This window comes from Puma concolor, chromosome A2 (assembly GCF_028749965.1).
Source record: "Puma concolor isolate L17-30 chromosome A2, mPumCon1.1.hap2, whole genome shotgun sequence".
In the NCBI taxonomy this organism is placed as follows: Eukaryota; Metazoa; Chordata; class Mammalia; order Carnivora; family Felidae; genus Puma; species Puma concolor.
In genome coordinates, this window is record NC_141668.1 from 168,117,864 (window position 1) to 168,130,719 (window position 12,856).

The 12,856-nt window shown below is 60.2% G+C and overlaps 1 protein-coding gene across 1 annotated transcript; it reads left to right on the forward strand.

Annotated features, from left to right (window-relative positions):
* The first annotated feature begins 693 nt into the window (after positions 1-693).
* Positions 694-6,619, forward strand: NDUFA11 (NADH:ubiquinone oxidoreductase subunit A11). Its single transcript, XM_086699351.1, has 4 exons — positions 694-877; positions 4,776-4,868; positions 4,961-5,083; positions 6,438-6,619. Exons 1-4 carry the CDS (start codon positions 781-783, stop codon positions 6,548-6,550), a joined length of 426 nt encoding a protein of 141 aa, XP_086555477.1. The 5' UTR covers positions 694-780; the 3' UTR covers positions 6,551-6,619.
* The last annotated feature ends 6,237 nt before the right edge of the window (positions 6,620-12,856 follow it).

Here is a 12,856-nt window from a genome sequence, read left to right on the forward strand (position 1 = left end):
CCCGGGCTGCGAGTCTCTGGGAGCTACCCAAACGGCCACGGCCACGCCCCTTAGGCAATCGTACAGCTCCGGATTGGCCAAGTGCCCTTCAGGCAGTGTTTTTTTCCCCCCGGCCACGCCCCCCAAGTCTAGCGCGTACCTCCTCCGGCCCGGGGCTTGGACGAGCCAGCCGCAGGCAGGGCACAGGTGCTGTCCCGCTAAAATCCTAGCCCCGGGATCGTCATCTTCCGCCGCCCGCGAGTCTGGCTACGCCCCCAAACAGTCGCACGCGGTTCGGACTCTGCTTGGAGACCGGCCCAGGGCGTGATCACGCCCCCTTGCGGATTCTGGCGCTGGGAGTGGCCGCACTTCCGCTGTGTCCCGCCCCATAGTTACATCTTGCGCCTATCAAATGGAGTTCCGCCCCGCGCCCAAATACCCGTCATAGTCCCACCCCCAGATTAGGCCACCACTCCGGGTCAAACCCTTCCTAACCTAGGCCCTTCTGAGTTGGGGCTAGCGAGATCTGCCTTCACTGATTCTGGCTGACTTCAGTTTCTCCCTCCAGAAATCGGCTGGGGGTGCACGCGCGCCTCCTTTACACCAGTCTCGACTCGGCGCTTGAGCGCCACGGGTGTCTGTGTTCCCGGTGCTCAATAAAGTTGCACGCTTGTTGTCGGCCCCTGCGCCCGAGAGGTTGCGCGCGCCGCCCAGGAAGTCTCGCGAGAACGAACGGCGGCGGCTGCCCTTGGGTGCGGGGAGACGGTCGGGTGTGTGGTGCGGGGCCAGGGGTTCGCGGTCATGGTGCAGACGCTTCTTCAGCAATACCGGGACATTCCCGATGGCACCGAGTGCCACCGCAAGACCTACGCCAGTACCACACTGAGTGGTGCCGCTGGTGAGCGCCGCCCGGGCCCCGAAGGCACAGGGTGCAAGGAGGTCATGGAGTCGCTGGCGGCTGTCCGAGGGCGTCTTGGGGGGCTGGGGATCTCGCAGGTGGCGCATGGTTGTCACCGGGGTGCCTGCGGTGGCCCTGGGAGGCTGGGGAGCTCTTGTATGAGATAGATTTTGTAGGCGTGTCAGACTAATTCAGAGGGCTCAGGAAGTCCTAGGGGGTCTGGAGCTGGGTATCTCACGGGGTGACACGTGGGCGTCGTGGGAATGTCTGGGGAGGCCATGAGGGACTCTTGTGTGAAGGGGGTCCGGCAGGGTTGGAGGGCACTGGGAAGTGGTACCTGTGACAGGCTCTGGGGTCGTCAGAAGCTGTTCCCGGGTGCTGGGACTTAGGGGTTATTGTTGAAGCTGTCACCAGGCTCTGGGGAAGCCGTTGAGTGGGAGAGGGCCGTTATCGGGATCAAAGGAGCTGGGGATTCATGAGACTTAACAGGGTTAAGTTGAGGTTATTTGGGGGCGGGGGGGGTGGATCGTGGGTCATTATCCTGGAGGGGGATGAGGTTTTCTTAGGGTCCAGGAGAATGGGATGTTCAGGGATATCTGAAGCTTTAATTGGGACCACCGGAGGGGTCGTAGGGGTGCCGAGATCATAGATGCGGCGGGTCAGGGGTACTATAAGGGTAGCCTTGGGAGGGCATAGAGGATCCACAGCCCTAGCACTCCCTTGCAGGGGAGACCCCAGCGACTCGCCTCTTCCAGGGTCCCTTTTGATGCTCAGTCTCTCTGAGATAGGTAGATAGGATGGTTTGGGCCACCTCCATGTCTCCAGTTCCTGAAACGAGGCCTGGCAGAAGTTGAGTCTCCCCCAGGCTACCGTTTTCTGCGTGTTTAGTGAGATCAGCGGTTATCGTGCCCATTTCTCAGAGATGGACACTGAAGGTCGGAGAGGTGTATTAACTTCCCTTCGGTCTCTTGGAGCCGGTGTGCAAATCCAGGTCTGCTGATCTGCTCCTGAGGGTGGCTGAGGCAAGGACTGTGCATGCAGGGTCCTTGTGGAGGGGTCTGAAGAGAGAGGGTCGAGGGGGAGTCCCTGCGGATGGGTTATGTGGAGTCTGCTCGAGTGGCGAGTCGTTGGGACGGTGGAGGTGCATGGCGGGATCTCTGGGGTCCTTGAGAGAGGGGTGGGCGGTGTGGGGTTGGATCACTGGAGGGGGAACTTATTGGGGCACATTCTTTTTTTTTTTTTCTTTTTTTTTTTTTTTCCTTTGGGCACATTCTTTTTTTTTTTTTTTTTTTTTTTCCAACGTTTATTTATTTTTGGGACAGAGAGAGACAGAGCATGAACGGGGGAGGGGCAGAGAGAGAGGGAGACACAGAATCGGAAACAGGCTCCAGGCTCTGCGGGGCTCGAACTCACGGACCGCGAGATCGTGACCTGGCTGAAGTCGGACACTTAACCGACTGCGCCACCCAGGCGCCCCAATTTGGGCACATTCTTAAGGGGCGATGCTGACATTGCGGGAGGCCTGGCCGAACTTGGTGGAGGCTCATGGTTGTGTCTAAAGGAAAATTAAAGCAGGAGAGGTCGCCTGAAGGGCATGTGGGGCCTTCAGGGCGAAGATTTGGGGGATTTTGAACCTGAGAAAGGTATTAACGTTGGTGTTTGTGAATGGGAGTGCATGTGTTTGATCACAAATGCGCGGGCCTTGGGGGTGGACTGGAGTCTCAGGAGGCTTTTGGGGGAGACTGAGCACTTTCCAGGAGTGGGGTGCTGAGTGAGCCAGGAGCCTCTGGGGGAGGGGGGTTGCTGGAGGGTCTTTTAGGGAGGGTGGGTGGAAACCTTTGACAGGGGTGCCTGATAAGGCAGTGTGTGTGTGTGTGTGTGTGTGTGTGTGTGTGTGTGTGTGTTGCTCACTATGCCCACCTGCGTGTTCGCCCTGGCCAACTCCATGTAACATACGGGACTTGGCTTCTGGATCCTTCCTTACCTCACCCTCCCTCATTCCCTGCCTCCCCTCAGCCCTCACTGAGAGAACACTCTTGTGTCCCATCTGGCTTTCCTGAGATGGTGAGCCCCTGGGGAGTGAATGAATGAATGAAGGCACCCAGTAACTCTTCTTTTTTTTTAATGTTTATATTTTTTTTTGAGAGAGCAACAGAGCATGAGCGGGCGAGGGGCAGAGAGAGGGAGACACAGAATCCGAAACAGGCTCCAGGCCCTGAGCTGTCAGCACAGAGCCTGGCCTGACGTGGGACTTGAACACACGAACCATGAGATCATGACCTGAGCCGAAGTCGGATGCTTAACCCACTGAGCCACCCAGACGCCCCTAGGCGTTCAGTAACTCTTTGGGATGGGTGATGGATGGATTAGGGTTCACAGTAACAGTGAATGAATGTATGAGTGAATGAAGGTACAGAGGAACCAAATGAATGAATGAGTGAACGAATGAATGAATGAATGAATGAATGAATGAATGAATGTGGGTGCACAGTGAATGAGTGTGTGCATTGTGTCTGGAGGTCACTGCTGGAGCAAGTGGGGGATCAGGAAGGGGGCCTTCAATGGGGTGATGGGGGGCCGTGGAAAGGTCTGAGTCATTACAGATTCTCATGTGCTGGGGATCAGAGGACCTGGGGAGGGGGGGCTGTGGCAGGTCACCCACCATGTTGGATGGTTGCTAGCAGAGAGTTGGGATGGGGCAGTCTTTGACCCTGGGATAATCGGGGACAACTGGGTCACGCACTCCCAGTTCTAGGACTTCTGAGGGCTCCGGGGTGACGGGGGCACTGTCTGTGTGCGGCCTGGAATGTGAGCTGGCAAACAACAGTTCAGTTTTGCTGGGATGGGATAGGCTGGGCTGGCCCTGGAGGTCCCTTTGGCAACTAGGCCAGGCTGGGGGTCTATAGGGAGAGGAGGGGTGTGTTGTCTGCCCTGAGCAGGGTCAGCTGGAGGTCGGGGAGCCCCGCGTTGGGCTGTTTCTGGTGACTCAGAGCCAGCCAGGTGGGCTTGGTCTGCCTCCCACCGAGGAGGATCTGGTGAGGGCAGCTGCCCAAGGGCTTGCCTTGGCCTCGCCCCAGACCCGCACACCAGCCCAGGCCAGTGTTTGCTCAGGATGCCCACGGACGGGGCCTCTGTCCTCACCACCCACCCACCGCTCAGCTCCAGGCCCGGCCCCCAGCGGGCCCCTCATGCGTAAAAGCCAGGGTCGGGCAGGGAGGCCAGGGCAACAGCAGAGATGGAAAAGCTGACCGGGTGGTGAGGCCGGGTGGGCGTGAGCGGCTGCCGAGCCAGCCAGGTGTGAGGGATGGCCCTAAGCCCAAGCCGCTAGCAGGGAGGGGGCCCCAGGGTGATGAGGGACAGGCCCAGGAGCCAGGTCTCTGCCAAGGAGGATCAGGCTGAGGAGCCCAGGGCCCCACGGGAGAGTGCAGCCTTGGACGGGAGTGGGGAGCAGGGCCTGTGGGGTGCAGCTGTGGTGTCTGTGCTGACCCTGGAGGCCAGGGAGCGGCCCAGCCACTTAGGCCCCAGGCCTGTTCTCCGTCCATTGCATGCTGGGCCGGTGCGCGATGGAGGGTGAGGGGTCAGGCCTTGCGGAGGGGGGCCTGGGGTGCAGAGGTGGGGCTGAGAGCCCAGGTTCTGGAACAGCAGACAGGGCTGGAATCCCACCTTGGCTGCTCAGCAGCTGTGGGGCCCCGGGTGAACCCCAGAACAGTCCCTTCCTGGGCAGGGGGGTTGGTTGGGGGGTTGCTAGGAGCCTCCTTGAGGGTGCTGTGGGGACCGAGGGACAGAGGGTTTCTCTGATAGCAGGGGGGACTGCCCCCAGCCAGGGCCGCGCCTCGCCTCGCCTCGCCTCGGTGCCCAGGCCCTGGTGCCACACACCTCACCCACTCTGGTCCCGCAGGCCTGATCTTCTCCGCCTACAGTGTCACGCTGCAGCCGCCAGATTCCTTCCTGGAGGGAGTGGCGAGGACAGGGCGATACACATTTACTGCAGGTAAGCGAGCCTTGGCTTCTCCTTGGGGGCCCTCCTGGCACTGGCCCCTGGGCCCTGACTCGGCGCCCGCCCCCCCGCTGCCACCCCGACAGCCGCCATCGGTGCCATATTTGGCCTCACCTCCTGCATCAGTGCCCAGGTCCGAGAGAAGCCCGACGACCCCCTCAACTACTTCATCGGAGGCTGTGCCGGAGGCCTGACCCTGGGAGCGCGCAGTGAGTGAGCCCCCCCGCCCCTGACCTCCGCTGACCACCACCCCCCGTTCTGTCCTGGACCAGGGGCCAGCTGTGTGGAGTGCTCGCCCCAGCAGAGGAGAGGGGCTGCCCCAGGAAATCCTTCCGGGGCTTTTGACCCTCCGCCACCGGCCAGTTCAGCAATAGTAAGGGCAGCTGCTTCAGCACCTACCGCATGTGTACCTGACCGAGCCCTTACACCCTCCTGTGGCTCCCTGCGACATTCAGCGTGGCCCATAAGGCCCTGCACAATCTGCCCCGTCCCCTCTCTGCCCCCACCTCCTCCCTCTTTCCCCTTTGCTCACTCTCTACGAGACACGTGAGCCTCCTTGCTGGTCCTCCAAGCCAGGCCGGGACCTGCCCCAGGGCCTTTGCATGTGCTCTGCCCCCTTCCTGGAGTGCCGTTCACCCAGGTGTCAGCACAGCCCCCTCTGTGTATGATCTGGAACCCCCACTGCCCTCATTTCCACATCCCCTTCCTCTGCTGCAGCTTGTCAGAGAACACGAGGTCACTGCCTGTCTCTGCCACCACCCCACAAGCATAGAGAGGGTGCATGGTCCTTGTGTTGCTGTCCCTCTCCCAGCACCCAGAGCCCTGACTGACCAGACACCCAGCCCTCCAGGGGACTTCCACTCACCATCCCTTCTAGAGATGCAGGAAGGGAGGCTCAGAGAGGGGGCTTGGGTGGCCCGAGGTCACCTGGGAACCAGCAGAGGTGCCTCCCTGGTGGGAAGGCAGGCCAGGGCCCCACGCCAGGCTGGCACAGTGGAGCTGCCCAAGCCGGGAAGCAGACAGTGCTCTCTCCACCTCCCGTAGCCCTGGCCCACCAGCCTGCCAGTGCTTGGTGGAACGTTCCAGTCAGGCAGAGGGCGGGCACCGTGGAGGAAGGCCCATGCATCCTAGCCTTTGCTTTAAGACCTTGGGTAAGGTCGGGTTTGACGTGCACCCCCAGCCTGCCGTAGGGGTGAGCCCTGCATACAGCAAGCAGACCTCCCTCCCCAGCGACGGCTCTCGGGCAAGCAGGGGCATTCTGTCCCCTTCCGTTCCCGGTCCGCAGAGCAGGTACAGGGCCCGGGCCCTGTGGCCGGGGCACAGGCTGAGACTCAACAAAGCGCCGTCCCCTCCGCAGTCGGGTGCCCCACCCCCGGACCCGACAGCCTAGATCCCTTCTTGCCTCCGTTTCCGGGTTTCCGCGCACGTCTTCAAAGTCAAGGTGTCACGCGACTTAATCCTCAAGGAGCCCTCAGCCTCAAGGGAAGGACATGCTCTTGGGCCCCCTGGGTGGCTGCAGGTGAGCCCCACGCGCGACTGACGCCACCCTCCCAACTCTGGCAGCCCACAGCTATGGGATCGGAGCCGCCGCGTGCGCGTACATGGGCACGATCGCCGCGTTGGTCAAGATGGGCCAGCTGGAGGGCTGGAAGGTGTTTGCAGCACCCAAGGTGTGAGCCCCGCCGCCTCCCGGGTCCCCGGCCAGGTTGAAATGCGACGAGAAATAAATTCTGTGCATACTGGTGTGTGTGAGTCTCCCGCCCCTCCTCCCCCGGCGTCTGCGATGTAGCCCCGTCTCGGGAGGGCCGGGCGGCAGTGACACCTCAGCAGCAGCCCAGCAAGGGAGCAGGAGACACGGCATCTGGGTTTGTTCTGACAGGGCCCACGGCGCCAGCTGGGCCCTAAACACAGGGCATCTGGGGGTGGGAGCTGGGCACCACCACCCACGGCCCCCCCGTGCCCCCCAACACAGGTCACGGGCCATCCCCTCTCTGGGCACCATGGGGGGGACACACCCAGGGCCCACGCACAGCCTGACTCCAAATTCCTTGGCATTGGAGCGGAGCACCCCAGACGGGCTGACCCAGGAGCTTTGTCTCCATGTGACAGGTGGGTGACAGGCCACCAGGAGCCTGCAAAGCAGGGGCGCATGGCAGGAACGAGAGAAAAGAATCCTGATCCTCACCCACCGCCGCCTGTCAGGCCCAGTGATTTAGGCAGCTGCAGAATGCTGGCACGGCCCTGGCCCCCCGCTCTCCGCAGGCCTGGGTCTGGCTCTGCTTCCTGGCAGCCTGAAAGGGAGGCTTGCTCCAACATGTCAAGGTGGACCATAAATTAGGGCTCTCGGGGCCCTACCCCGGGGAGCAGGGGTATGCACGGGCAGCGATTGGGTCCTGGCGGGGTCTGGGCCCCGAGTCCCCCTCCTCGCCCATATCTGGCCCCATCTCTCCCGCTTTCTCTCCAGCCCACCCTGGTGCCAACATGGTTGGAAGCCAGACTTGGAGCCTTGCTTTCCTCTGTCTACCCCCGGGGTAGTCGCTCAGCCAGGTGTTGGGCAGCTAAAATTCGTGTGCAGAGCCCAGGCCCTGCGGGCATCGCCACCGCTGTTCCGTCATTACCCCGCAGCCACTCTGGGTCTCCTGCCAGACTGGGCACAGGCACCAGCCCAGGGATGCGTCCAGGCCTGAGAAAGGCTGGAGGCTCCCCCCACCCGTGGGCCCGGAGAAGGGGGGCCTGCCGAGCCCCGAGAGCACTCTGGGGTCCCAGACCCATGTCAGAGTCCCAGCTCGCAGTTCTTTACTGGGTCTGTCCTCCGTGGCAAGCGGGGGCGACAGGGTCCCTCCCTCAACAGTGTTCAGGGGCAACAGAGTAACTTAGTTTCCAAGGACCTGGTGCTGCCGGTAGGGCCTGTGGTCACTGAGGGCTGGACCAGGGGGACCTGGTCAGGGCCGTGCCTTTGGTGACTTCTCAGCCGCCCGGGCCTCCCCTCCCTGTACATCCTTCCTCAGTCCCCTGGCTCTTTGCGAAGCCCAAGCCCCAGAGGGAAAGGGAAGACTCCCGGCCAGCCAGTCCCTTCCTACCTCCCAGCCTCAGTTTCCCCTTTAGTCGGCTCAGACCAGGGCTGTGCTCGGCACCTATTCAGCCCTCTCTGGGCTGGCTGGCTGGCTGCCAGTGTCGGAGGGGGCCTCTGCCAGGGCCCCCAGAATGGAGCAGGAGAGAGCAGCTGCCTGCGGGGCTCCAGGGAGCCCCCAAACCCAGACCCCCTTGCCCATAAACATTTATGAGGCTGTGAGGGACTGACATCATCCTGCCCCCCACACAGACCCCATGGGGATGGCCCTTGTTTATAGCATCCAGCCCCCCGCCCCCTCCCCAACACACACCTTTGCCTGGGACACCACCTCCAGCCCCAGCAGCCCCTGCTCGGGGCAGTGAAGGACCTTTCCAGAGAAGAGCGGTCCCCTGCCCCCATCCCGAGCTTGATGAAGCCATTTCCAGCCCCAAGCAGTCTGGTCTGGAACCGAGAACTCAGAAAGGGCCTGGGGGCGAGGGAGGTGGAGGGAGAGTCTGAAGATCCAAGGATGAAGAGGTCCTGTGAGATGTGCGCGAGAGGCAAGGGCGTTCTGCGCAGATGGCAGCCTGATCCGCAGGCGGCACGGCCAGTGCGTGATCAAGGAGGGGGTCGTGTTCCCACCAGGGCAGACCTCTGGGGCAGTGGGACACACACTCCCCAAAGACCCCCTCCCTGGAGGCACACCGCCCAGTGGGAGCAAGTCTGCAAGGGCTGCCTCAGCCCTGCAGGCTCAGCCGGGGGTCTTGGCCAAGAAACCAGGAGCGGCTTAAATGAGACAAAGGAGCCTGCGAGAGCCTCTCCCAGCCGCCGGGAAGGCTCCGTTGGTACTCTTAGCCCATCTAATCCTTGCAGCAGCCCTCAGAGGGAGCTCTCACTGGTCCTGTTTTACAGATGTGGAAACCGAGGCCCAGAGAGCAGGCCCGGCTCACAGCAGGCACGTGGCGTTAGTTCTGTGGTTATTACTAGCCGTTGTTGGGCAACGTGTCTCCGAAACACTTCCCAAGCGGTCGTGATTGGGGTACAAGCAACCCAGTGGGACAAGGCCAAGTGATCTCAAAAGCAACACTCCCCACCGATTCCTTTAAAAAGCTATGTTGGTGGGGCGCCTGGGTGGCTCAGTCGGTTGAGCGTCCGACTTCAGCTTGCGTCATGATCTCGCAGACTGTGGGTTCGAGCCCCACGTCGGGCTCTGTGCTGACAGCTCAGAGCCTGGAGCCGGCTTCAGATTCTGTGTCTCCTTCTCTCTCTGCCCCTCCTCCGCTCATGCTCTCTCTGTCAAAAATAAATAAAACATTAAAAAAATAATAATTTAAAAAGCTATGTTGGATGTGGGCTGGGGGTGCCTTTTGGTCCGGGGTGGGACATACCAGTCTATCTTTTGAGAGGGGCCCATAGGGCCTGAGGGGCTAATTCTTTCTCCCTCTCACCCCTTTGTGAGTCCACAGTCTTTTTTGTTTGTTTGTTTTTAATAATTTATTTATCAGCGGGGAGAGCGCAGGCAGGCCAACAGCAGTGAGCCTGATGCAGGGCTTGAACTCACGAACTGAGAGATCATGACCCGGGCTGAAGTCTGACGCTCAACCGACTGAGCCCCCCAGGTGCCAGAGTCTGCAGTCTCGAGATCCACTCTGGATCTCCAGGACCCCAAGCAGGGGCCAGCCCCCATCATCACCCTCCTGCAACAGCCCACTGTCCTTCCCCCACAATGTCTTCTCCGAAGCAGCCACCAGAGGGTGGCCATGAGCATCCCAGCCCTACCCTCTGCCCACAGTCCTCCAGAGCTCCCACCTCCCTCAGAGTCAAAGTCTGAGGCCCACAAGGCCCTGCGTGACCTGCCTGTCCCCTCCCTACCTTCCCCTCCTCCCTCTCCTTGCCCGCTCTGCTCGCTGTTCCTGCAACACGCCAGGCCCGGGGCTGCCCCAGGACCATTGCTCTGCTGTGCCATCTGCCTGGAACCCTCTTCCCCCACGTGTCCCCACAGCTACCCCCTCACGTCCTTCGGTTCTCAGCTCAAATGTTACCTCCTCACTGAGGCCTCCCCGAATCCCCACACACACTTTACCGTCTTCTAGTCTTTGCCCATAGCACTTCGAAGCTTCTAGATCCCACATCATCATCATCATCATCATCATCATCATCACGTGTATTGTTTAATGGGTTGTGTATCTCCTTGAGGGACTTACCCTGGCTGTCACACCCTTGGGTCAACAACCAGCCTAGGAACACAGCAGGACTCCATAAGTATGTGGCCCAGCCCTGCTTCCTGAGTGCCAGCCCTGGTCAAGGTTCCGTTCACTACACCCCCATTCAATGACAGCTGTGGGGGGCGGGGCAAGAGAAACCATCCATACCCAAATCTCCAGTCAAGACTCGAAATTCACTTACACGTATTGACTGAGAACCTACGTGTGCCATGCACAGTCTGGGGCCTGGGTGGGGGTCACATCAACCAACAACACCAATGACCTCGCTCCTTGCCGGGGGGGCCCAAAGCCTGGTCTTGAAGGGAAAAAAGAGGAAAAGAGCAGTTTTTTTAAATGAGCAAACAGGCAAGCATGTTTTACACAGAACTGTGCTCGAGAGAGAGAGAGAGAGAGAGAGAGAGAGATCATGCTGACACAAAAGGCGGGGGGGGGGAGGTCTCTTTAGCTAAGGGTGCTCAGGGAGCTCCCAGAAGAAAGCAGCCTTGGGGTGCTGTGGAGGAAGGGTGTTCCAGGCAGAGGGAACAGAGAGGGTGGAGGTCCTGAGGCTGGGTCGAGCCCGGTGCACTGCCCCAGTAACAGCTAGGAGGCCATGCAGCAGGGGGCGATGCACCGTGGGATGGTCGTGAAGGGAGGAGAGGGGCCAAAGTCAGGTCATGTTTCCCAGGTGGGACACAGCAAGTCAAGGCAGAGATTGCCGTCCAGGGGGTCCTGCCTCCTAGGATACCAGGAAATCCGTCCTGCCATTTCTCTTGTCCTGGCAAAGACCCCACCCAGAGCCGCGCCCGCCCATGTGAACACACCCAAAAGGGCTGCCCTGGGAGGGGGGGCCTGGGCCCTGAATGCCTTGGGGCATCAGACAGCTGTGCCCACAGGTCCTCATCATGGAGGGGCGGGTGGGGATCTTCCGACTGGGTTCTGGTGGGGAGCCTCAGCCAATGTCCCCACCTCAAAGCCTAAAGCCAGGCTGGTCCCCTCACTTCAGGGGTTTTGAAGTCGGGCAGAACTTGCCCCCCCCCAACCCCTGTCTGGCTTGACATCTAGGGCTCAGAACACAGCAGAGCCCCCCCCCCCAGTTCTGTGGATACAAGGCAGCCACAGCCAGAGGGTGGCTTTGCTGGTGGGGAAACTGAGGCACAGAATAGTCACCACCCCCCGAGACGTCTCGCAGTTCCCCTGCAGTTATCCCTCGCCCTTTACTCTGGTCCTCCTCGGATTGGGCAGCTCCCCGCCCCGTGTGGGGTCCCTCCTCAGAGCCAGCCAAGCGGCCTGGGGGCTTCACGGAGGGCTGGGTGGTCGGCCCCAGCTCAGCCCCAGCTCAGCCCCTCTCTCGCACCTCCAGGAGCCCGGCTGGGCTCTAAGCATTCCCTGAACCGGGGGAGGAAAGGTGTGAGCCAGGGCAAGGCTCTGGGGGGGACCAGACAGGCAGGCGGGAGGGCTCTCAGCCCAGTTGGAGGGGAGACCCATGGCCCGGCCTAAAGTTCTCCCTCCTTTCTGAGAAACCCATCCAAATGCTTTTATTTTACTATTCCCCCCCCCCCCCCCACAGCAGCCCTGCTAAAACATACTCTACAGTTTCTTTTTTTCAATAGGTAAAACCGACAGAGACCACAGAATTTACAATATGCCAAAGGGTGTTCCAAAAAAATACCTCTCTCCCCAGCCGCCACCCTCCCACACACACCCTGCCGCCCTCCCCAGAGGCCGCCAGCCCGGTTTCTGGTTTCTCCTTCCAGCAATGTTCCATGCCGAGGCACACGTGTCTGTATATTTTCTTTTCCTCCCCCAGCGAGTAGATCGCACTGCCCCTGCTGTTTCGTAGACCCGAGTCTGGTTCCCTGATGGTAGCACATCTTGGATTTCGTCCTGCACAGTAAAGACTCAGGCGTCTTGCTTTTAACGGCTGCATAATATTTCATCCTGTGACTACATCGTCATCCCCTTCAAAGGATATTACTTGCTTCCCAGGTTTTTGCCACTGGCCCTAGTGCAGAGTTGAAGGAGCGCCTGTTACGTGTACGTTTTGCATGTCGGTGAATACAGCCGCCCGCTTCCCGAACTTGTTTAAATTAACGACCTTTCTTTTCTAGAGCGGCTTTGAGTTTGCAGAAGAAGCCAGTAGAGGGCAGGGAGTTCCTCTCTACCAACTCCCCTCCCACAAGCACACACAGCACACACAGTGGCCCCTTTTGCAGTCTTGCATTACTGTGATACCTTTGTTACAACTCATGGACCTGCATTGATACGTTGTTATAAACGACAGTTCAGAGTGGACAGGTGGTTCCCTGGTGGTGATGTGCATTCATTCATTGGGTCTGGCCAAATGCATCATGGCAGGTAGCCACCTTTGCAGGATCATGCAGCGTCGTCTCACTGCCCCCCCCCCCAGATCGTCCGGGCTCTGTCCCTTCATCCTTTCCCACCCGCCCCCGCCGCGGCAGACCCTGACCTTTTCACTGTCTGCACAGCTTTGCTTTTCCAGAATGTCACAGAGTTGGAATCCTACAGTGTGTAGCCTTTTCAGGCCGACTGCCTTCTAGGGATAGGCATGTAAGGTTCCTCCGTGTCTTTTGGTGGCTCAATGGCTCGTTTCTTTTTAGCATTGAATGACATTCGGTTGTCTGGATGTCTCACAGTTTGCCCACTCGCCTACGGAAGGACGTTCCGGGTTGCTTCCAAGTTTTGACAATTACGACTGAGGCTGCCAT

Bases quoted from the DNA above. Each gene is read 5' to 3' on its own strand.
- NDUFA11 (XM_086699351.1), top strand. From the start codon at position 781: ATGGTGCAGACGCTTCTTCAGCAATACCGGGACATTCCCGATGGCACC. The intron at 4,869-4,960 runs GTAAGCGAGCCT...CCACCCCGACAG, and splicing joins GCGATACACATTTACTGCAG to CCGCCATCGGTGCCATATTT. The intron at 5,084-6,437 runs GTGAGTGAGCCC...CAACTCTGGCAG, and splicing joins CCTGACCCTGGGAGCGCGCA to CCCACAGCTATGGGATCGGA.